At 42.9% G+C, this 24,427-nt stretch overlaps 1 protein-coding gene across 2 annotated transcripts in view; it reads right to left on the bottom strand.

Moving 5' to 3' along the window:
• Positions 1-11,097: 11,097 nt before the first annotated feature.
• WDR75 (WD repeat domain 75) overlaps positions 11,098-24,427 on the bottom strand; it is a 32,121-nt gene continuing 18,791 nt past the window's right edge. For both annotated transcript variants that reach the window (XM_082236657.1, XM_082236658.1), the window contains exons 13-21: positions 22,459-22,622; positions 19,437-19,617; positions 18,314-18,408; positions 17,831-17,926; positions 16,288-16,457; positions 14,981-15,040; positions 13,106-13,246; positions 12,923-13,014; positions 11,098-11,400 (exon numbers count right to left, since the gene is read on the bottom strand). In XM_082236657.1, coding sequence (XP_082092783.1) covers positions 11,187-11,400; positions 12,923-13,014; positions 13,106-13,246; positions 14,981-15,040; positions 16,288-16,457; positions 17,831-17,926; positions 18,314-18,408; positions 19,437-19,617; positions 22,459-22,622 — 1,213 coding nt within the window. In that variant the 3' untranslated portion in view covers positions 11,098-11,186. The remainder of the gene's footprint in view (positions 11,401-12,922; positions 13,015-13,105; positions 13,247-14,980; positions 15,041-16,287; positions 16,458-17,830; positions 17,927-18,313; positions 18,409-19,436; positions 19,618-22,458; positions 22,623-24,427) is intronic.

Raw genomic sequence — 24,427 nt, 5'->3', positions numbered from 1 at the left:
CTTTGTACAAGAGTTGGGGGAAAATACAGATCTTTGCTGAAACAGGTCACAATCAATGGAGGATGATGCAAAAGGGCGAACAGTTGCACCATGATAATCCTTTTTACCTCATAGGGTAATCTGTGACAGACAAGGGAGGCCATTTATTTGAATTATTTTAACCACATACCTTTCTGTGCTTTGCCACTGGAGAAAAAGGTCACACCACAAGAGGCTACAATTATTCCACAAGAGGCTACAATTATCATTGTGAAAATTACATACATAAAAACCATGGCCACTATTGCTTTGCATTATATTGCAAAAGGGTGTGAAGAGTCGTTTAATAGCACCAGAACAAATATTTTGGTGTAGGCCTATATTGCTGGCAAGGCATGTGCGTTCAACATGAGTCATTTTCATGCACCTCACATGCATCTTCAAAGCACTCTAACAGCTTGGATTGGGAACAGTGTGGTTGTATGACTGACTCCACAGTAACATGAAAAGGCAACAGAGATTTCCCTGGTTGTTGTTGTTTTTAAAAATGAATAGTTAAATGCTGTTAAAAGTAATGTGGGCCGAAACAATTCAATGATAGAACTTACATGCAGTGGTACCTTGGGTTACATACGCTTCAGGTTACATACGCTTCAGGTTACAGACTCCGCTAACCCAGAAATATTACCTCGGGTTAAGAACTTTGCTTCAGGAGGAGAATAGAAATCGTGATCTGGTGGAGCGGCAGCAGCAGGAGGCCCCGTTAGCTAGAGTGGTGCTTCAGGTTAAGAACAGTTTCAGGTTAAGAACGGACCTCTGGAACGAATTAAGTACTTAACCCGAGGTACCACTGTATGTAGGTTCTCATAATGCAAGAATTTGGAGCATCGGTTTCCTTGGCTGTCCTCAAATTTGTGTAAAGCTACTGGAGCAAAGGAAGAGATCGTTACAGATAGATAAAAAAACCAAAATGCAAAGCAACTTCCAAATGTCTAGTACAGTGGTACCTCGGGTTACAGATGCTTCAGGTTACAGACTCCACTAACTCAGAAATACTACCTTGGGATAAGAACTTTGCTTCAGGATAAGAACAGAAATCATGCTCCAGCGGCCCAGCAGCAGCGAGAGGCCCCATTAGCTAAAGTGGTGCTTCAGGTTAAGAACAGTTTCAGGTTAAGAACGGACCTCCAGAACGAATTAAGTACTTAACACGAGATACCACTGTACCAAGTTTTTATAGAAAGGCAGAATAAACAAGGTAATGCAATACCATTTCATAAAATCAGTGTACAGTGGTGCCTCGCAAGACAAAAATAATCCGTTCCGCGAGTCTCTTCGTCTAGCGGTTTTTTCATCTTGCGAAGCAACCCTATTAGCGGCTTAGCAGCTTAGTGCTATTAGCGGTTTAGCGGCTATTAAAGGCTTAGCGGCTTAGCGTCTAAAAGGCTATTAGCGGCTTAGAAAAAGGGGAAGAAGCGGAAAAAAATCGGAACACTCACAAGACGTTTTCGTCTTGCGAAGCAAGCCCATAGGGAAATTCGTCTTGCGAAGCAGCTCAAAAACGGAAAACCCTTTCGTCTAGCGTTTTTTCCGTCTTGCGAGGCACCACTGTACTGAAAGGTTAGTGGGATGGTCCTCAACGAAAATATTACAGGAGGTGTGGGTGTGTCACTCATGTGCGCACACACAGTATGTTATTGTGGACATGAATTAATGGAAACAGCTATTGTCTGGCAGAAGAGAGGGGGGAAATCAACAAAGCATTAAAAGTTCAGTAATTTATTATGCCTTGGAAACCAAATTATGAACACATTCAACACAAATGTCCTGGCATGGTATCCAAAATATTGTGCTTGGCAATCTGACCGGAGCCTGGGAACAGCTTTTGCCCATTAGCTGCTGCTTCTTCCATTTCCATGCTCTGTCTGCTGTGTGGGCACTTTAAGTCACCGCAGCAGGAACTTAAGTCATGAGTCTTGGCAACTGCATCAGCTCAACCACCTGAATTGCTAGAAAGGCACATATTGAGGAACAGCTGCTCTTTTTCTTCCTTCGTCAGTGGAATCAATGTTGTAGCTCTGAAGTATTGTTCTTGTGTGCAGAATTTTCTTCTGTTAATAATAACTGCATCCACAAATAAATGAAAAGAGAGAGGGGGGTAACTTCATGCCAATGTATTTTTATAGGGTGATATTCAACTGAATAGAGGGACGCGGGTGGCACTGTGGGTTAAACTACAGAAGACCCCCTGTTTGTGTGTTTTTTTAAGTTAAATAAATATTCCCAAACTAAAGCCCTGTTGTGTAGACTCTATAGATGATAGATAGATAGATAGATAGATGATAGATAGATAGATAGATAGATAATAAATGACAAAACTGACTAAAAAGTCACAAAATTGCATGCAGAATGAGACAGGCTGATTTCACAGGCCATGTTCAGTAGGTTCCCATGCTACTTGTGCATCCATATTCCACATGCTAAGTCACAGTATATTATTATTATTATTATTATTTATTAAAATAGGCTGCTTTTCTGGAAAAATGCTTTCTCAAAATGGCTTACAATAAAAGCAGTGCAAAACTGATACTTTTGAAAACTTAACACTACAGCTCAACCATACATGGCATTTTATATTTTGAACAGAACCAGCGTAACAGAGAAGGACCACCATTCATCTAATCAGCACCATGCCTGAAGGCAAGTAAGGGGGCAAGAAAGCCTCTGGCGTCTTCTGAAAAAAGAGCAGTGTAGAGATTTTGTGAAGGTCCGATGAGAGGAGGTTCCATAGCCAACTAGACACCATACTTCTGAAGAAGAAGAAGAAGAAGAAGAAGAAGAAGAAGAAGGGGAGTTTGGATTTGATATCCCACTTTATCACTACCTGAAGGAGTTTCAAAGTGGCTAACATTCTCCTTTCCCTTCCTCCCCCACAACAAACACTCTGTGAGGTGAGTGGGGCTGAGAGACTTCAGAGAAGTATGACTAGCCCAAGGTCACTCAGCAGCTGCATGTGGAGGAGCAGAGACGCGAACCTAGTTCACCAGATTACAAGTCCACCGCTCTTAACCACTACACCCATGTTGTGTAGCAACTCTGATAGCCACTATGTGGCAAGATTCTGTTAGAACAAATTCAATGAAGGATCGTGGGGAAGACTCTCTTACTGCCATGCTTTTGCTAGATAAGCCATAAAGATCTTGCTTGTTGGGTACCGAGTCCACTGTTGGGTTTGACTCTGTTGAAGAACTCAGTTTAATGAAGATCTCACCTATATAGCGAATACAATATACGAAGGCATGGAAAAATGCCTTAGGGGTTGTGGAACCTGTGGCCTTTCAGGTGTTGACGGACTCCTGATGTTGACTAGAAATGATGGGAGGTGAACTCAAGCAACATCTGGAGGACCACAGGTTTCTCACACCTGACAGAAAGAAATAAGTCCTATTGAATTGAATGGGACTTTCTCCCAAGTTGTGCTTTAGAGCCTAAGGAATGATTTTGGGTGAAGGCATGCTTCATAAACCTTGCTCCGCTGTTTGAAATCCTTATTTCAGCCAGAAAAACTAATGCATGTTTCCTTTTAAACATTTAACATGGAGAACATTTGCCAGGATAAGTTTTTAAAAAGCTTGTGTGGTAATTTCACTGTGGGCAAACATTTTTTTAAAAATCGGCTGACAGAAAGACCTGGAAAGTTTAAAATTGTCATGTTTCCTATTAAACAAGGACTTTGATTCATAGTGTGGCAGGATGTACTCTATTGACACAGAAAAATTAAGACCATCCCAGGAAAAATCTGCTTACCTAGCTGTATTTGGCCTAACCACAGACATCCAAGAATTTATTTTAAGTAGACCCAGGTGAGACACACCTGTTTCACTGGGTAGCACCTAGTATTTTAAAATATTGATTAATGTTAACATTTAGAACATTCTTACCAGTTAAATGAATACATTATTTGTAACATGCTGTCAAGTTGTTAAGACTGTCTTTATTGGGCATAGAGAAATTCTTGGTAGCCTACCAATGATTTTACATAGTCCTCTTCTACATTATGAATACAGATTACCTTGGTTCTCAAATGCCTTGGTACTCAAACAACTTGGAACCCAAACACTGCAAACCCGGAAGTAAGTGTTCCGGTTTGTGAACTTTTTTTGGAAGCTGAACATGCTCTGTTTTGAGTGCTATGCTTCCGATTTGAGTGCCACACTTCTGTTTTGAGTGATATGCTGAGTGATATTATGTGACTGAAAAGAACGTCCTACAGTTGCTAGGCGATCATGACATGCTTCCCTCCACAAAGTAGTCAGGTGCTTTGAATCTGAAATGGCGATAGCAAAATAAAAGGGGGAAAGTTAGGGCCAATGTTCAGCCTCTGTCCAACAAACCAGACCATTGTGAGAAGGATTCAATTAATATGGACTCTTTCATATTTTAACAAGGCTACTCGTATCAAGATTCTGTTCTTTTCTTGTATTTTCTTGCAAAGTTAGGAAACTTTATGATTATTACTATTATTTCCTAATAGCTCATCTACTTGCTGATTTAGAAGCAGACAGGCACCATAGTGTTATGTGTGGATAATATGGGGAAAAGCAATTGCAACCACTGAACTTGACAACTTTTACCAGTTTGTGCTGTTGCGGCTAACACCCTGGCATAACTTCTAAAGCAGTAACATCATGGCTTACATGGAATTCCTTAATCCTCCTGGTGTTTATGTTGAGACGGTGTACTGTGGAAAGGTTTTGCCCTTCAGTCGAAAATCCAGGAAAAACATTGCCTTCTCTGAATTTCAACAAGGGGGGCATTTTTTGAAATAGCCCTGAAATGTTATTCATCTTTGAGATGAGGGTAAACTGACCACATGCAAAGTAAGTTTAGTCTTCTCCTGTACTTTTAATAATTGGGTAGGAGAGAGAGAGAGAGTTCTGGCAGGTGTGGCTTGTCTATCAGGAGTTATGAAAACTGTAAATGCTGGATTTCTTTCTTCTGTAGCATTATTAGAGATGCAGATGTCTTGCACTCCTTTGCTTCTGGTGTCCTCAAATAAAGGGCGAAATGTTCAGACCCTAAGAGGGGTCCTTGAGAGTTTTGGGAAAGGAATTTGTTAGGCAGAACCTATCCCCATTGTATTGGAAAAGACACACTTGGAGCAATTCTCTTTTTTCTGTACAACTCTTAAAGGTGCAGGTACTTTCTTGAGGATCTAGACCTGATCATCCTGTGTCAGGGAGATGGAATCAAAAAATTGCATTTGGGGAAAATGTACCAGAGCAGGGGTACGAAGCTTGCTGAAAATGGTGCCAAGTACAGTGGTACCTCGGGTTAAGTACTTAATTCATTCCGGAGGTCCGTACTTAACCTGAAACTGTTCTTAACCTGAAGCACCACTTTAGCTAATGGGGCCTCCTGCTGCTGCCGCACCGCCGGAGCACAATTTCTGTTCTCATCCTGAAGCAAAGTTCTTAACCTGAAGCACTATTTTTGGGTTAGCGGAGTCTGTAACCTGAAGCGTATGTAACCTGAAGTGTATGTAGCCCAAGGTACCACTGTATTATAACATGCTAAGAGTTGAGTTTTTTTGTTTGCCTAAATCAAGTCTTAGTGGTTGACACTAAGAAGCTATTTTAAACGTCCCCTGGAATGGAAGAGAGGTCTGCTTTGAGACACCAAATTAAAGAAATCAAATAATTTAATATAGCTGAGATTGGATACAAATGTGTCCCATTCAGTAAAAATAAGTGAAAATTGGATTCCCAAATTGTATGAATGAAAGCGATTTCTAGTAAGGCAAAGTCAACATCAGTTACAACCTGCAATTTCTATATTCCCATCCATTTATTGTCATGTGTGTATGGTTTGCTCTATCCTCAGCAGTAAATTCTGCCAGCTTTCTGCTAGTCATTTCAAGCTTCAGCACGGGGCTGTTTTTATAAAGCTATTTGTGTCAATTCGTACAGAGTTTTCATCGTAGCCCTCTGGAAAAGCTCTGAACACAACCTCCTGCAACGCAGCTAGGTTATTATTACCTCTTTTAGCCCCGAGTCCATTAACATGTGACGGATGGGAAAATAAATTTCGTAGCCCGTGCTGTCAGCAAAATCTGGCACTCACACTCTTAAAACAAATATGAAGAAGGAAAAACTGACCTCTAGAAGGAAACAGCAGATGACCGAAATTAAAATGACAGGCTCTTAACATACTGTCTTTGTTGAGACTCTAGATATGCACAAATGGCCACAAAATTCTCCCCTATTTGTTGACAGAGAGATCTAGAGACCATTTTACTGAGTTTTTCCATGGCAAAGATAAATTCTCCAACAGTGTCTTAGGCAAAATAAAAAAATTCATTCCAGTAGCACCTTAAAGACCAACTAAGTTAGTTATTGGTATGAGCTTTCGTGTGCATGCACACTTCTTCAGATACCATGCACATGAAAGCTCATACCAAGAACTAACTTAGTTGGTCTTTAAGGTGCTACTGGAAGGATTTTTTTTATTTTGACTATGGCAGACCAACACGGCTACCTATCTGTAACTAGTGTCTTAGGGGTGAGACTCAACATTAGCCGAGGCAGTAGCACAGCTTCTTTTTCTCCCCCACCCCACCAAGATCTCCATTGTGTGTGTGTGTGTGTGTGTGTGTGTGTGTGTGGTGTTCCAGTAACTATCTTGTTAGTCTGGGGCACTATTTGCACTCCCTGTTTTGCATCATTCTGAGACATTGTGCGTGGGTAATGGCAAATGCCACCCCCAAAATGGAAGGCAACTATTTAGTGAAAATCCTGTAAGGTTGCTTTTTCGGAGGGAACTGTGTTGATGAAGACACACACACACACACACACACACATCTCAGAGATTTTTCAGGAAAAAATTATTCTGAAGAATTTTGGTTCAGTTCTATTTGAGACATCATCTTTAACCTTGGCTGAGCTTTCTGCAATACTCAACAAAAGAAGATGAACTGAAACTGCAGTTTTGGGGTATGCAGAAAGGGTTTTGAAACCTCTGACGCTATCCGGTGAGGTTCAATACTTCAAAATAAGGCAGATTCTTTGAAAAGGCTATGAAGCGGGCCTTTATGAGACTATATCACCTCTGAGTGCACACCAAGGAAAAACACTCAGCTGTTCTTGCACAGAAAACTATTGTGTGAGGTAAATAAATTCACCAGAAAGCTTTAAAAAAATACAGTGTGTGTGTGTGCAATACACACTTAAAACAACAACATTTCAAGGCGTTCTACAACATATGAGAATAAAATGAACCAAAAGACCCATGCTGCATGGGTAGTTACTTGAGGAACAGTACCGTATTTTTCGCCCCATAAGACGCACCGGCCCATAAGACGCACCTAGTTTTTTTGGGGGGAAATAAAGGGGAAAAAAATTATTCCCCCCCCCCAGGTGCGCTGCACTACACCAGGAGCTTGGGGCGTGCGGAGCTCAGCGCGCCCCAAGCTTCTGCATGCCGGTAAGGTATCCGCTAGCGTGGGAGAGCCGGGCGCCTCTCCCAGGGCTAGCGGATCGCTGCGCTACACCAGGAGCTTGGGGCATGCTGAGCTCAGCGCGCTCCAAGCTTCTAGGTGCGCGCAAGCAGTCCGCTGCCGCCCCAAGCCTCGCGCACCCGGTGGGACCTCCTGCCGGGTGCGCAAGGCTTGCAGACACTCGCCCGAAGCAGGGGAAGCCCTCCCGAGGTCTCCCCGTGCTTCGGGCGACAGGCTGCCGCCCCAAGCCTCGCGCACCCGGTGGGACCTCCTGCCGGGTGCGCGAGGCTTGCAGGCATTCGCCCCATAAGACGCACCCCGATTTCCCCTTCATTTTTGGAGGGGAAAAAGTGCGTCTTATGGGGCGAAAAATACGGTAAATGGCATTTTTTGGAACCTGTTGACACATAAATGGCAATCCCCCTTGCTTTAACAAGTAGAAATCAAATCATACTTTTAAAATTCACCCACATCATCAACTTATGGCATTTACTGCATTTCACAAACATCCATGTTTCAGTTGCAGTCAAAACTGAGAAGCTAGTAGGTTTTTAGCTCGATAAGCATCTACAAGGGCGTTCTCCAAGCATGATAATTGTGTGTGTACTTATTAATGTATATAATATATCTCAGTATTTGCAGTACTTAAAAGGTGGTGGAAGTCTCATGCATCCCATAAGGCAGATGAAGGAGAAAGATCCAAGAATGAGGAACACTATTAAGCATCTTTTTTTCTTGCTGGCTATATCATATACAGTTTCATTGATAATATGCCAAATTGCTGCATTCAAGACCAATCCAAAAATCATTAAATTTCTAAAGAGTGTTTCATGAAAATACTCTCATGCACTGCTAGCGACTGAAGCAAAGGAACACACCAGAAAAACAAGTAGATAATGACAGACAGCCTGCAATTAGCTCAACGCAACAGACACCACCCTTACAATTTCAATCGTGAGACTTGTGAGACGTTGCCAAATCTGTTAGCATCATGCTATTTTCTTAATTGCAGTTGTTTCAGTAAGCCAGCAGAAGTTTGACTAGACCTTTGGATTTTTTGAGCACAGAAAAACAGATGAAGTAACCTCATGTACCCAACTTGTCTTATTGGTTTCTTCCTTCGCTTGCGAGTGTGAACCAATTAATAACACATCTGTTTTAAAAAGGTAAGCGAGGGAGACGTTCAGGAGAGTCAACCTGCCTTTTCTCCCTTAGCATGGAAATTGTATTTGAGCTGACGGTTCCTTTGAATTAAGAGACTGGATATCACACACAGTGGCGTAGCGTGGGTTGTCAGCACCCGGGGCAAGGAAAGTAATCTGCGCCCACTAACCAGTGGATTTGCGCCCCCTAACCCTTAACCCCAGATGTTGCGCCCGGTGCGGCCGGCCCCCCCTGCACCCCCCACGCTACGCCACTGATCACACACACAAAAAAAACTTTAGCCAGGGGCACAGAACGATTTAGGCGTAGAGATTGAGCCAGGACTACTGGTGAACTCAAATGCCATGCTTTTACTGCAACACAGCAACAGGAAAAAGTGGTTTGAAGCAGAGAGAAAAGTGGTGTTAAACTTTGTATGTCACTTCCCCTCCCCACTTGACCACAACTATTCCCACAAGTGAGGTTCTAGACCTGTCAGGTGTTTTGTGCTACCATTCTCACCAGCTAGGGTCGATGTATTGAAACATTCAAATGCATATAGTGACGATCTTTTTCTCCTTTTGCATGTCGGGGCAAAATGCTATCTACTTCCACCACATACCGTTTCTTTCCTGCTTTGACAAGATCTTCGCATGGAAAGAGCAGAGAGCTCTTAAAAAACTTAAAATACTACTTTCCACAGAAAAGTCACTGACAGGAGGCCAGAATTATGAGGGTCACCAGAACTACAATCTGAAGGAGAGGAGGTCTGAAAGGGGCACAAGTTTTGACAAGTTGGAAACAAACCTAACAGGAATGTTCTCTGGCTTCAGCCATCGGTTAAAGCAGCTGTTTAAAGGAATGGGGAACCTTAGGCCCAGGTGGCAAATGATGCCCCCCCGTCTTTGTCTGGCCCTTGGCACTCTGCCCAGGCCACCTCCCTTGTTGCCCCTACTATCACCCATTTTGCCTAACTAGAATGCCCTTGCTCTGACGTTTGCCTGGACAGAGGTGTTTGTCAAAGTTTGCTTCACCCTAGCTCTGCAGGGAATGCTAGCTTGTTGGGTTTTGCTTCCAAGTCTAGAGCCAACCCAGTCTCTCTATACCAGAGGCAGGGGCTCCTGGGATGTAAAATTGGACTCCCATCAGCTCTAGTGAGCATGGCCAATGGTCACAGGTGGAAGTTGTAGTCCTAAAGCTGGAGAGACACAGGTTAGCACCCCAGCTCTGAACATCTCTGACTTAAAAGTGTCGAGGAAGCAAGTTATATCCATGTATTATCATCAGGCATTCCACCTGGCCAGCCATGAGGTAAAGTGCTGGCCTAGATGCAGTTTGCCCTATTATACAGAATTGTCCATACTGAAATTATTTTCCTCAGAAACACTTTCCTCCATAGCAGCTCTAGTAAAATAAATAAGTATGAGCCAATTTGGTTGCTACTCATGGCTTCCTCCTCAACAACATTTCGTCGGTTTTAATATTGAGCTGTTGTACTGTTAGTACAGTGGTATCTCGGGTTACAAACACTTCGGGTTACAGGCTCCACTAACCTGGAAGTAGTACCTCGGGTTAAGAACTTTACCTCAGGATGAGAACAGAAATTGCGTGGCGGGAGGCCCCATTAGCTAAAGTGGTACCTCCTCAGAATGGTTTCAGGTTAAGAACGGACCTCTGGAATGAATTAAGTTCGTAACTAGAGGTACCATGTATTCCTTTGCTTGTTGTGTAACAGTTGTACTTAAGATGGATGCTTCTTCAGAGTTCAACAGCACTAACATGCATACCTATAGGCACATGCACAGACATGAACTGGATTCAGAGTTGCTTGGGCTTACAGAAGGGTCTTAGACTAGCATAGTGGAACTGTTGACGTCGCCATTTCAAAAGCAGTTTATCATGGGAGGCAGTGTTTGAAATAGTCCCTGGGGTCCACAGTATTAATTTCATTATTCTTTCATCTTGGTGAGCATGCATATAATTTCTCCCTCCCAATGCTTTCTACTAAAAGGTTTTGAGCAGGCTATTTTGAGAGTTCAGAAGTGGCCTATTACCCAGTGACCTATTTTGCTCCCGCTGTCTGCACTGGACAAAAGTGGATTTGTTTTGCGTCTTGCATTTCAAATTCTGCCTGGACGTCTTAGGAATGTAGATTAATAAATACTTCCATTTCGTTCAGCAAGTTTGCCGTCCCTCCTGAAGGACGGGTGCCTCATGCTATGATTGTTCACTGTGCTTTCAGAAAACAATAATGGCAAATCTTCCCATTTCCAGAGCAACTCCCATTTCAAAACCTCAACACTTTGTAAAACCAGTTGGACCTTGGATAAAACCTAGAGGTAGAAGCATGCAGTTGTTTTGAATTGTTTCCCCTACAAAACCACATTTTCTGTAAATAAACCATAAAAATGCTTGCTTCAAAGACTTTACTGCGGGAGACACTTGTTACAATTTATTCCAAGAAGTGAAGAAGCATCCTGGAAAACTGCAATTCTTTATTTGAAAGAATGACAACTTGTGGAATTATGGGTAAGAAATATAAATACTTGTAGTCCACAATACTATGTGTCTAGAGAACAGATGCCCAGCTGTAGTCCATTTTTCTTAACTGGCGCAGTTTTTTTTCTTGTTCTTTTGACAATTTAGATGGAATGTTGTCCTCTAAACAATCTGTCACCTGTGGTGCCTCTGAGTCCATTTTAGCAACTTCCGTGTCCTCCTCCTCCGATTCATTCTCACTGTTGTCGCTTTCCATTTCCACTTCATTGGCAACTTCACTAGTGCTATAAAAATACAAATGGAAGGATCAATAGAAATGTGCATTTGAGACCACTGAGACATTTATAACAAGTCTCAGAGCTAGAATATTTGCTGGGTCGTAGATACTTTTCTCAAGATTCTCATGAATATGATAAGTAAGCTTTAGTATGACAGGGGACGTGGACTTCTTAAAAGTGGAAAAAAAGTTTCCACACAAGTCACCAATAAGAGAATGGGAATTATAAGGGTTGTAGAATAATCTGAAGCAGTGGGAGATCAGCAGGAAACACAAATTAGGAGGGAATTAAGCTTTTCAATGCAGCCTGACACAAAGAAAATACTCCGTAAACAGGCACGGCAGGGAAAGGCCCAGAAATGTTCCTGAAGTGTATAGGCAGCGGAGGTGTCTTTAAAACTAGCCTTTGCTAAGGTTCAGTTTTACACACAACCTCTCATACTAATACACACTAAACCTTCCAGTATTTTATAAAATAGTTCTACTGAACATGCTGGGCCTAGCCACAGAGGTCTTAGGCTGTGTTGAGACAGCACTTAATTCCATTTTCACAATGTTTCCTTTACAGTCGTACCTTGGAAGTCGAACAGAATCCGTTCTGGATGCCCGTTCGACTTCCAAAACATTTGGAAACCAAAGCGTGGTTTCTGGTTGGCTGCAGGAAGCTCCTGCAGCCAACCAGAAGCTGCAGAAGCCCCGTCAGACGTTCGGCTTCCAAAAATAGTTTGCAAACTGGAATAGTCACTTCCGGGTTTGCGGCGTTCGGGAGCCAAAACATTCGAGAACTAAGCTGTTTGAAAACCAAGGTACGACTGTATTTACATATCTTACGTGATCTTTCGCATGACGTAAAAGCCACTTTTGGAAAACTAGTGGAATCTAGCCAAAGTTTAGTGCTAAATTCTGTGTTACCTGTTTCCAGAAAAAACGTTTGCAGCCCCAGTGACCCAGAAAACTGCAGTTTTGCATTGAAATTCCATGATGAAATTTTAGGCAGCGTTCTGGCATACTGTCCTTTCCAAACATTGAAAATTTAGTGTGACATGGCAGTATACTGATCAAAAAGGCAGTGTTCTCTAATGGAAGAAAGTTATGCTGTGTCAAAGGAATGTGAGAATTGACACATTACCGTTAATGATCAGGAAATGATGAAATAATGCTCCGTGTCTGAATGCAACCTCAGACAAGAGATTCTCTAGCCCACCTGATATGTGTCATCATACCAGGTTCCCAAATAGGAGAATTATGTTTTAATACCTTTTTTCTCATTCATATCTCTTGTGAATGTGGCTGTGCCTCCTATAGGGCAAGAGTCCTTTTCAAAGGACACCTCGGTGTAAATGCTTCTGTTTCTATGACAATGGTAACGTATTAATGCCCTCTTAACTCAGCTTCGTGAAGAACCACCACCTCACAATGTAAGCGGAGAGGGGGAAATGTTGTGCGCGACCTTCTTTTGTTCTGTAAAGTTCAATTTTATTGTCGGCTCCTTTCGAAAACAAACGTTTAAAAAACTGAGGGCTTCTTACCTTTTATTGGCTTTGGATAGCAGCAGTGAGTTGATAAAAATGGGGCACAGGAAAGAGGCAGACGGTAAGACATGAGCTGGAGTGTGAAGAAGCTGGGGAGGAAAGGGAAAAAAAGGTCACAATAAGAAGGAAAGCTTGTTAAATGGTAGCATGTTCCTGAACAGGCATCCTGTTTATTCTTACTTCTTTGACGGCAGGTGATTCTTGTACAAAGTTCTTCTGAACAGGGAGTCTCCCAGTTTCTGTAGCCTCTTTGTTCTGTTGCTGGTGCTTTCCCAGTAGCAGGTAAAAAGGAGTCATGGAGAAGCTCTCTTCAACTGCCAACTAAAAAGTGGTGATGGAGAAAACAGACCCGAGTTAAAGAACAGAACAGGGTACTTAATCCCTGCCTCCCAACCACCTTGGTGTCCAAAGTTATTAAATTAAAGGGGGGGGGGGAAGTGCAACTGGAGAAAAGTCAAGCAAACCCCTAGAATCCCCAACTTTTGGCTTGGGGCTAATGGGAACTGGAGTCTAACAATTTCTGGAGGGGCACAGGATTCCTAGGTTTGTCCCCAATGGCTTCCTTACATGACTGGCTTCTCTCATATATATATCTATACATATCTATCTATATCTATCTATCTATCTATCTATCTATCTATCTATCTATCTATCTATCATCTATCTATCTATCTATCTATCTATCTATCTATCTATCTATCTATCTATCTATCTATCTATAAGAACCATTAGAAGTTCTTGAGGGCAAAGCTGTAACGAGAATCCCTCTGAATTCAATTACAGCACACTTTACCAGCAAGAAAAACCCAACAGCTTCTTTTGACCCCCCCCCCAGCAATTATTAGTGGTTGGATCCATTCGTATGTTATTCAAAAGTTAGTTGTGCTCCTTGTTGTTGGCATCCGTCTGTCTCCAAAGACAATGGAGTGTGCTTCCAGGGGTGAAGTCAAACTCCTGAACACTGCTGGGGCCAAATGTCCCATTGGCAGCCTGAGATTTGGCACCATTTATTTCCTGGCCCACTGTATGGCTCTAGGTGGCTGTATAAGGCTTTATGTTGGACTGGTTGTACCTTTTTATAAATATTGGGGGGCAATTACAAAAATATTTTATTTTTGCAATTGTAAAAATTAGAAAGGCGGGTATTTTCCAGCTCGCTTCTTATTTATGAGTAAAGCATAAACAGAATTAAGTGCTCACTTCATCCTTGCCTAGGGGACATAATTTAAATTTGGGCAAATGCCAAAAGCTTAGCTTTTCATGCATTTCTGTACTGATAAAGCAGTTTAAGATAGAACTCCCCCCCCCCCGTCCAAGTGTGATGCAGATATTTTTTTTTAAAAAAATAAGTAGGTAAAAAGTGTAAAGGACTCCTGGATGGGTAAGCCCATTCAAAGTCAACTATGCGGCTGCGGCGCTCATCTCACTTTCAGGCCAAGGGAGCCAGCGTTTGTCCACAGACAGCCTTCCGGGTCATGTGGCCAGCATATCTAAACCACTGCTGGCACAACGAGACACTGTGATGGAAGCCAGAGCTCACAGAAACACTGTTTACCTTCCCGCTGCAGCTTTTGAACTGCTAGGTTGGCAAGAGCTGGGACAGAGCAACGGGAGCTCACCCTGTCACTGGGATTCAAACCACCGGCCTTCTGATCAGCAAGCCCAAGAATCACCATGGTACAATTAAAAAAGAGGTCCAAACACTTGTGTTTTCACCCAAGATGAGAAAAAGTTAAGAACACTGGTCTGTCGTTTTACGGATGATAGCAAGATTTCTGGCATAGCCCTAAGCTACTGACAAGAATCTCTTGAAATGGGAATCTAGTATGACAGAGTTGACTGGATATATTGGGCCCAAGGATCTATTCCAAAGTAGATCCTCTACCCCTGCAGTTCCACCATGATGCACTGCACACTATTCAGAAGGGGATCTTTGGATCCAAAACTTAATATACGTCAAACCGATTTTCAATACAGGGCAGTTCAATCAAATCACACAGAATGGAATGTAGACTCTTTTAGAATTCCTGTTCACTTCTTTTAAAAAACAATTACCTGTCTGCTGGAAGGTGTAAGTCTCTCTTCTGGGCTCTTTGTGCTAAATGTCATCAATTCCTAAACATTCAGAAGGAAGAAACACTATTACGAAAAACAATCTTTCGCTAGGATTTCGTTGAGTCTTAAAATATGGCACACAATCCAGATGATTTATTTTGTAGCATATGCATACAACTCATCTACTCATTGAAAACAAAATCCAGAAGGGATATAACATGAAGCATGAAAGGTTTAATGCTGTTTGAAATTATTTCTCTTTCCTCTTCAAGGGACACTGGGGATATTCATTAATATTTGACAATATTGTTTGGGACCAAATAATAACTGCATGATTTAACCAAGTACAAGTAAAAATGACAATATTATCAGTCTATATCCCTATCACCTGACAATTTTTTAGCTGATCGAAAGGTTTTAAACAGAAGTACGTATAAAATTGTGGAAGAAAGGCACCCCTGTAGTCAAGGCATTTCTCTCTCTTATTCTAGGAAGGAATCAACAAGAAACAATGTATGCCAGCTTTGTCAACATGATTGATTTTACCCTTATGAAACTAAAACTCACATGATTAGCTAACATTTAGACTAGAATAGAACAGAATCATATGAGTTGGAAGGGACCCCAAGGGTCATCTAGTCCAATGAAGTGGTTAAGAGCGGTGGACTCTGGTGAACCGGGTTTGCTTCCCCGCTCCTCCACATGCAGCTGCTGGGTGACCTTGGGCCAGTCACACTTCTCTGAAGTCTCTCAGCCCCACTCACCTCACAGAGTGTTTGCTGTGGGGGAGGAAGGGAAAAGGAGATTGTTGGCCGCTTTGAGACTCCTTCGGGTAGTGATAAAGCGGGATATCAAATCCAAAATCCAAATCCAAACCCCGAACGTGGGAATCTGTAGCCCAATGTGGGACTTGAATCAGTGACTCTGAGATTCAGAGTCTCCTGCCCTACCTACTGAACTATCACCCATCTCCCCTAATAAGAACTAATTAAAAAGATTTCTCAGTTAAAGCAGTCTTGTCCAGAAAACTTCATATACCAAGGAAGGGAGCAATTCATATGTACCGAAATCAGGCACAACATTGATTTCCAAAGTGAGGGATTCAGGTTTAGCTCTCAACTGACTCGAAGTCCCCCTGTGAGCTTTGCGGCTAAATGATGACCTCTCGTCCTGTCTCACCTTGTTAATGGTAGATAAGGGTAGCAGAGCTGAAAAGGGCTACAGAAATGACTAGCACGACAACTTGGCTTTCTGAGCTCCTAACAACTCATTGCAATATTGTCCCAGATGCGCATTTAAACACTTACAAGTGTTTCAGTCAAGAAGTAAAACTGAGATTGGCTGAGCCACTGGTATTTTTCTGAATGAATGGACTCGGGGAGATCTCTTGGAACAAAGACAGCACACCGGACTTGGCCTCTGCAGACCTTCCTGTGGATACACAAAGGCTGCGGCTCACAGGGTTTGAATACAAATACTGAGGGGAAGAAAAAGAAGAAAAAAAAGAGAATTTTAGTCTTTAAGAACCGCTTTCCGCGTTGCTTTTCTGAGGTCTGAAGTCAATGCATGATCAGAAAATGATAAAGAAACCCATACATTCAGTATAGCTCCTGGTACTTATATGGGAACCTATTAACGGAGTATAAATAAACCAGTCCCCTGTCTACAGAGTTCCACCAACAAAGAATAATATGGATAAAGATACAGCATGCTAGGCCTAGTTCTCAGTCAGGTGGTAAACCTGTCATTGGACTGTACCACCCCAGTGAGAAATAGGCTACAGAGCAGGGATGGGGAACTCCCATCAGCCTTAGGCAGTATGGCTAAATGCTGGGCATGATGGGAAATGTAGTCTGGCAACATCTGCAGGACCATGGGCTGCCCAACCAACTGTAGAGTATCACACATTGCAGGATAAAGAACAGTAAAAAGGAACTCCTGAAATGGAAATAGGTTTTCGCCCCACCATAGACTTTAAACTCCTTGACAACAACCACCCCACGTACAGAAAACAAGGAATGTGAACAAGATATTATCGCTCACCTGATCTAGCCCAGTAGGGGGTGAGAGTTATTAAAAGGCTCTGCGGTGCCAAGACTGTCAGGTGGCCTTTTTCATTAAAATAGCTTTCTTATAATGAAAATCTACAACCCAGAAAACAGATCTCAGGGCAAGACTCTAAGCAACATGGTATCCCAAAGGTCTGCTAGACAGATTGCCCTACTTCGGTAATGGTAAGAGCACCTTGCTCTAGATCAGGCGCCCCCAAACTCAGCCCTCCAGCTGTTTTGGGACTACAACTCCCATCATCCCTAGCTAACACCACCAGTGGTCAGGGATGATGGGAATTGTAGTCCCAAAACAGCTGGAGGGCAGAGTTTGGGGATGCATGCCCCAGATAAAAGGGGTTTGGGCGCCAAGACACCAGGAAGTTCAGGCCAACCAATTCTGGGGCGCTTGTCCTCTCACCCAGCAATCCCACCATGCTCCAGCCTTGTTCAGAAGGACCAGCGATCTTATAGATGGGCATTTTGGGGATGCAGTTGTGGGGGAAAAGAACAGTCCACTTGGTCCAGGATTCTGTTCTCACAGAGGAAAACCAGAGGCTTATGGGGAAGCCTGAAAGCAAGGTTTGAGTACAAGGGGGATGAGAAACACTCCGTCAGCAAACTTTCTTGTCTTAAGATCCAAACCATGATATAGTTTTCATGTAGACAAGAGCGGCCTATTTTAAAGAGTTATTTTAAGTGGCTTTCAAGTCCAAGGAAGTAAAATATTTTCCTGGGCAGTATGGTTCTGCAGTTTTGGCCAGTGATCCTTAACAAAAATGAAAGAGGTCTTTATGCTCACCATCTGAGTATTCCGAGTGGGATGAAACCGCGACGATGTTCTCAGACAGACAATCTGGCTGCAGAACAATGACATTTAATTGGGCACTCCATTCCACTGAAAATCAAAATAACCAGATTATTAAGGAGAACCACAGACTCTCAAGGATATGCTTTGCAACGGAGGACGGAACTGGAATTAATTCAAACCATGAATGCAGCTAGGAGAACTTTCAAAGGGAGGATCTGAACTGGGGAGCGGAGGTTGGTTGGGGATTCAGCAACAATACTTGCCGTAGAATTTTATGCAATACGGTTCCAACGACTGGATAAATAAAAACTAAAAGTATTTGGCGTTAAGCTGAAATATAAAGCAATTTGCCTCCTTGGGTTCTCTCAGAATGACCAATTTTTAATCAAAGAAAGAACAGAAGGAAGGAAGGAGGGAAGGAAGGAAGGAAGGAAGGAAGGAGGGAAGGAAGGAAAGGTGATAAAATGGTCTTACATGTACAGCTCAGCAAGTTCCAACAGCACAAAAATCCAGTGTTGGTGGTGCCAAGAAGGTATTTTGAACAACTCTGCCTCCCAAAACACAGGTTTCTGGAAGAATAAATAACAAAGATAATTTTAATTAGTCGTGTCCATGAGATATTTCGCTGTAGGGTCACTATATAATCTAAGACAGGCAAGGGCAAACTCGGCCCTCCAGATGTTTTGGAGACCTGCCACACATTAAAAAGTGTGTCACAATGGGCACCACTGATGCCTAGGCAAATCAGGGATTCAAGAGTCAGGACTGGCCGAAGTCTTTCCATTAAACCACCACACAACCTTTCTCTTTGTTCTCGATCTCAAGAGCAATTTTGTTTGCGCTCAGACTCTTATTTTATGACCCTCTAATTCCAACAAGGGAGATACCCTCCCCCCTCCTTGCAACCAGGTAAATGTTTACTCTAAATAAACAGAGAGGCATTTCTCGGCTAATTGTAGAGCTTACAGCTTCTTAGCAATCCCGTTCTGTTGTAATCCCCCTTAAGATAATACTGGTGTGGGCAGGTGCTAAAAAAGCAGGGCAAGATTTCTTTAGGAAACTTTTGCAATAAATAAACTAGGCAGGGGAAGCAAGCAGCATGCAAGAAGGTAATTCCAAAAGCGGAAGGTTGAAATCAAACTGTAAGCAACACTCAATGTCACATGACAGAACTTCCACTTCCCTACTCATGGCCCAAACTTCCATGAGCCCAATAATCTGCTCCAGAGGATTGAGGACCATCTGGAGCAAAATTTGAGGGAAGGTTGGTGGCTGCAGGAGGGAAGATGGGTGTTTGTTTCCCACCCAATGCAATTTCTAGTTCTGCACAGATTATTCTGTACACATGTAAAAAATAAGCTGATTTTGTTACAGAGCTTTGTTGCTATTTAAAGATCTTTCCCTTAAAACCAACGATTCTTGTGAAAGCTCAGAAGGGCCCAATAAAGAAGTTTCTGATAGGAAAATATTAAGGATTAATGCTTTTAAAACTTTGGGGGAATATTAGGTTAGTTTCATTACATGCTTCAATGAACCTTTTTTAAAAAAACAAGACAAAAACAACTGATTTAAATAAAAGGAGCACATGGTTACTTACCGTATAGTCCCAGGAAGATGGCAGAAAGTACATTTCAGATCCCACAGTTCCGAGTCCCACACAGTGACTATTTTTTCAAAGCTGACTGCAAGCAAAGAGCCATCTTCGGAGAAACAGCAATTTGTAGCTTGATAGTTGTGATAGCTTCCTACGAAGTCGCAGGCCCAAGTTATGCTTTGATCTGTTAAAGAGAAAGAAATCCCACATGTTTATAACAGGACATATGTGTTAAAACTGAGTAACATGATAAATAGTATGTAAGAATATTAAGGCAAGGGTCCACAATTTCCACCTGGCTTTGGTACCCAAGCCAAGAACTATGATCACTCGTCTCACCCATTGAAAGTTTGGATACACCATGTGGCAAGGTGATCCAGACCTTCGGTGGAAAAGGGAGGTTTCCTGGTCTCTCTTTGGCTGCAGAAAACCAATAATCCTCCACTGCCTTTTCCATAAGGGGAGGCGGGGCTTACACATTGGGCCCCGCATTGGAACAGCAGCCTTCCACCTCTTCCTTCTTAGGGCAGAAATGGAGTGGCAGGGGAACGCTTGACTGTTTGGTCCTGTGGCCACAACACTCCCCACCTTCTTCCTAACCCTGAAGCTGGGAAGAGGGTATGGCAGGCATCCCCAAACTCAGCCCTCCAGATGTTTTGGGACTACAACTCCCATCATCCCTAGCTAACAGGACCAGTGGTCAGGGATGATGGGAATTGTAGTCCCAAAAACATCTGGAGGGCCGAGCTTGCCTATGCCTGGGGTATGGGGATTGTTGTGCAATTGCTGAGATGACCCCTGCCCATAGCTGAAGCTTTTGAGGCTGGGATTTGCCATTGTCACCAGACAGCAGTGCCACACTTCCTGTGGGCAAGCAGAAATCCTGGAATCAGGTGAGGGCACTTAGTTAATACCTAACTGTGTGTGCTCCTTGAGCGTTTAATCAAATGTTAAATAAGCCATTACCTTATTTAAACTGCATATTTCTGCTGACATCAACTTCAACAGCAATTCTGGGATAGTGATCACAAACGTGTAGGCTTTTCCTAGCACAAACATGACTCACTGTTTTGATTAGAAGGAAGTACTTAAATCTTGAAAAAGGATAGTTGAGGTGTGTGACCACCTCAGCTGTTTTTCCTGGGATGTGTCCAAGGCCAATTTCAGACTTGCGTTGTAGGAGTCATCAGTACCACATTAAAGCGGCACTATATTCTTATACCACATTAAATGGGTACTATATGTCTTTCAAGGGACGCGGGTGGCGCTGTGGGTTAAACCACAGAGCCTAGGGCTTGCCGATCAGAAGGTCAGCGGTTTGAATCCCCATGATGGGGTGAGCTCCCGTTGCTCGGTCCCTGCTCCTGCCAACCTAGCAGTTCAAAAGCACATCAAAGTGCAAGTAGATAAATAGGTACCGCTCTGGCGGGAAGGTAAACGGCATTTCCGTGTACTGCTCTGGTTCGCCAGAAGTGGCTCAGTCATGATGGCCACATGACCCAGACTTGGCTTCTGGTTCCGCTCTGCCTTAACAGATTGCAGGCAGGAGATTGTAGGTGAAGGACAAAGGGTGATTGAAGGTAAATTATCCATGCAAATTCCCCCCTCCCCCAGGGACAGGAGGAATTGGCTTCACTTGCAATTCGTCTCGGTACCTGTCTCTCACTCCGGCATGAAATGCGGGGGGCAGAGAGGTGCTGAGTGCAAAAGCACTTTGCCTGGTGAAAACCCTCCAATGCCGCCATTAAGAAGCAGAGGTTCTTTTGTTAATTAGAGCTTAATTGGGTGAAAGTACAGGTGTGTGGTAGAAGAGATGAGAGCACAAACTGTGGAACAAACCAACTACAAGGACTTTAAAGTTTGAATTTGTGATAAGACTTCATTTGATGCAAAAGATTGTGTGTGTGTGTTGTGTGGAGAGAGAGCCTACGGTTTCTTTGTTTAAAGTTTTCTTCTCTACATTTATGATTCAGCAACCCTCCTCTGAAAGTTAGTTCAATTTATACTTCCAACATGTATCTGATTCCGCCTTATAATTCTTAGCCAACCTACTCGGACTTAATACCATCTATGAATAATTTCCAAGTAGTTCTTTCTCCATGAATAACATGCAGTAAATTTCAGGTCATTTTTCCAAAGTTTCTCCCAGAGGTTAAGATCTATGTTGTGTTCTATATCTATTGCCCAGTATGTCATTGAAGATTTAACAAGCTCATCTCTTGTTTCCCATTCTAATCAAAAATTATACATTTTAGACAGAAGTTTATCCTTATGCTGTAAGATTTTTTTTTTTTTAATTGTGAGCTTTGGTCGAAAAATCAATTCTTTCTATCTAATTTGTGTATCTGGTGATATTGCAACCAATCCATAAATTGGCTCTTTAAGTTTTCCATTGATTTCAGTTTGGGTCCCATTCCCCTCCCCCCTGTAAAACCCAGCAATTCCATGTAAATTGGTATTGTTATAATGAGGCTATTACTGGACTGTAATTGAAAACTAATAAAAACAATTTACTGTGGTACCTCGGGTTAAGTACTTAATTTGTTCCGGAGGTCCATTCTTAACCTGAAACTGTTCTTAACCTGAAGCACCACTTTAGCTAATGGGGCCTCCTGCTGCCGCCGCACCGCCGGAGCCCAATTTCTGTTCTCATCCTAAAGCAAAGTTCTTAACCTGAAGCACTATTTCTGGGTTAGCGGAGTCTATAACATGAAGCGTATATAACCTGAAGCGTATGTAACCCAAGGTACCACTGTATTAACCAAAACGAAAAAAGAAAACAATCCCAGACTTGCCCTGTTTTCTGTGGGAAGCTCTTGTTTCTGACCTGAGGATGAAACAAACACAATCTAAAGGCATCAGAAGCACACTATGTGAATCTACGAAAGGATAAAAGTGTTGCTCTGCCTTGTTTCAAGTCCCCTGCCCTTATCAGTAAACGGAGAGAAGAGGATTTCCCCCCTCTCTATGGTGAATAAAAGCACAATGTAGTATTTTACAGGGACACCACCATCCTTTTACTCACTTTCACCATCATTGTCAACCAGTAGCATCCAGACTTTGAAGTGCCCATCGTTGCCAGCCGTTACCAAAGTCGGGGTTATATTTTCAGATCCGTCTATGCAACGGAAACACATAGCTGTGACACAATCTTCATGCGGCATGCTTATTCTTGTGTTCAGAGTAAAGCTGTAAGAAAGGAGGAGAGAGATTCCTTGAAGCCACTGTGCTTAAGGGCACCTAACTCCATGTTGGATTGTGATCTCCGTAAGCACTATACTTTGACATTATAACCACCCTCCCTAAGAAAATAAGATAGATAAAATAAAAAGGATGGAGATTTTTTTTTTTTTACATTTTCATTTCATCTGACTGGATTCAATTTGGTATCTTGCTTATTTAATTTCTATACCGCTATAAAAGGATCTCTAAGCAGTGTGCAAAAAAATGAACAACAAATAACTTAAAATATTGAAGTTACAGGTAGGTAGCCGTGTTGGTCTGCCGTAGTCAAAACGAAATAAAAAAAATCCTTCCTGTAATGGTTCTAGGGGTTGCTTGTGCGTAAGCCGGTGCAAACACCTGGCTGAGTTGCCTGAGCGAACCTTTTCTGTTCGGACAGCCACTCACCCGTGGCTGTCTCAATCGCTGGCCGAATCCGTCAGTGGGTGTTTCTTAAACTTCTTCCAGCAAAGAAGCTCTTTGACGCCTAGTCTCCTCCTACTCTCTCTGCGTGAAAGCCTTCTGCGCAAGGAGGGCGTAGGCAGCGGAGGACCTCTACTCTCTCCGCTGGTCCCCAGCAAGGAGTCATGGGACTGCCTCGCCGCTTCCCCCATCTGCCCCCCTTCTCCACTGGTGCTACGCTGATTCTCTTCCCCAGAAGATGGGCTGCCTCTCCCAATCCCGGGACGCTCTCTGGAATCCCTCTGGATTTTGCTCTCTCCCTCCGGGACTGATGGCAGTTCCCTGACACTTCCAGTAGCACCTTATAGAGATCAACTAAGTTTGTCATTGGTATGAGCTTTCGTGTGCATGCACACTTATCCGAAGTGGTATCTGAAAGAGTGTACATGCACATGAAAGCTCATACCAATAAAAAACTTAGTTGGTCTCTAAGGTGCTACTGGAAGGATTTTTTTATTTTGTTTAAAATATTGTGACAGTACAGAGCTACATATAAAATGGTAATTAATTCAAAGTTACATATATACAGTCGTACCTTGCAAGTTGAGCGGAATCCGTTCCGCAAGTCCGTTCTACCTTCAAAACGTCCGGAAACCAAAGCGCACCTTCTGATTGGTTGCAGGAAGCTCCTGCAGCCAATCGGAAGCCGCAGAAGCCCCGTCAGACTTCCAAAAATAGTTTGCAAATTGCAACAGTCACTTCCAGGTTTGCAGCGTTTGGAAGCCAAAATGTTCAACTTGCAAGACGTTTGAGATCCAAGGTATGAATGAATGAGAGTGTGTGTGTGTGGGAGAGACACAACCTCCCTGAGCCTCTGGGTTCTCACTTGGGGTCCAAACAAACTCTCAGCTTACCCACAAAAGCCTCGCAACAAGAAGAGTTCTGGGAAACAGCAGAGATCACCCTAGTCTCTTACTTCAGACTTGGTTTTTTTATGGGCAGGCCCACTTCCTCAGGCTGCCCAAAGATGTGTCCCATTCAGCTGCAGGAGCTTCTGTTTCCATAGTAAGAGGCACATATCTGCCTTGGTGGATACCGTTACACAGGTTCCGACCAACATGACAGTGGCCACAGAACAGGAGCAGCCATGCCACTAGGGCACATGTTGGGGGGATCTGTGTGCGCACATGTGCATGGACAAAGTAATGACGCGCAACAACTGCACATGCATGCTCCCTTTGATGCTCATACCACAAGTCCCATCTTGTCACAGGTTTAACGGGGGCAGCAAGTGTGGGCAATGAAAACATTTGAGACTGACAAATCTACATTATCTGAAACAATCGACTTTCTGCCAGCTTGCTAGACAA

Source organism: Podarcis vaucheri, assembly GCF_965113315.1.
Source record: "Podarcis vaucheri genome assembly, chromosome: 1".
NCBI lineage: Eukaryota > Metazoa > Chordata > Lepidosauria > Squamata > Lacertidae > Podarcis > Podarcis vaucheri.
This window is presented reverse-complemented; position numbering and strand designations above follow the sequence as displayed.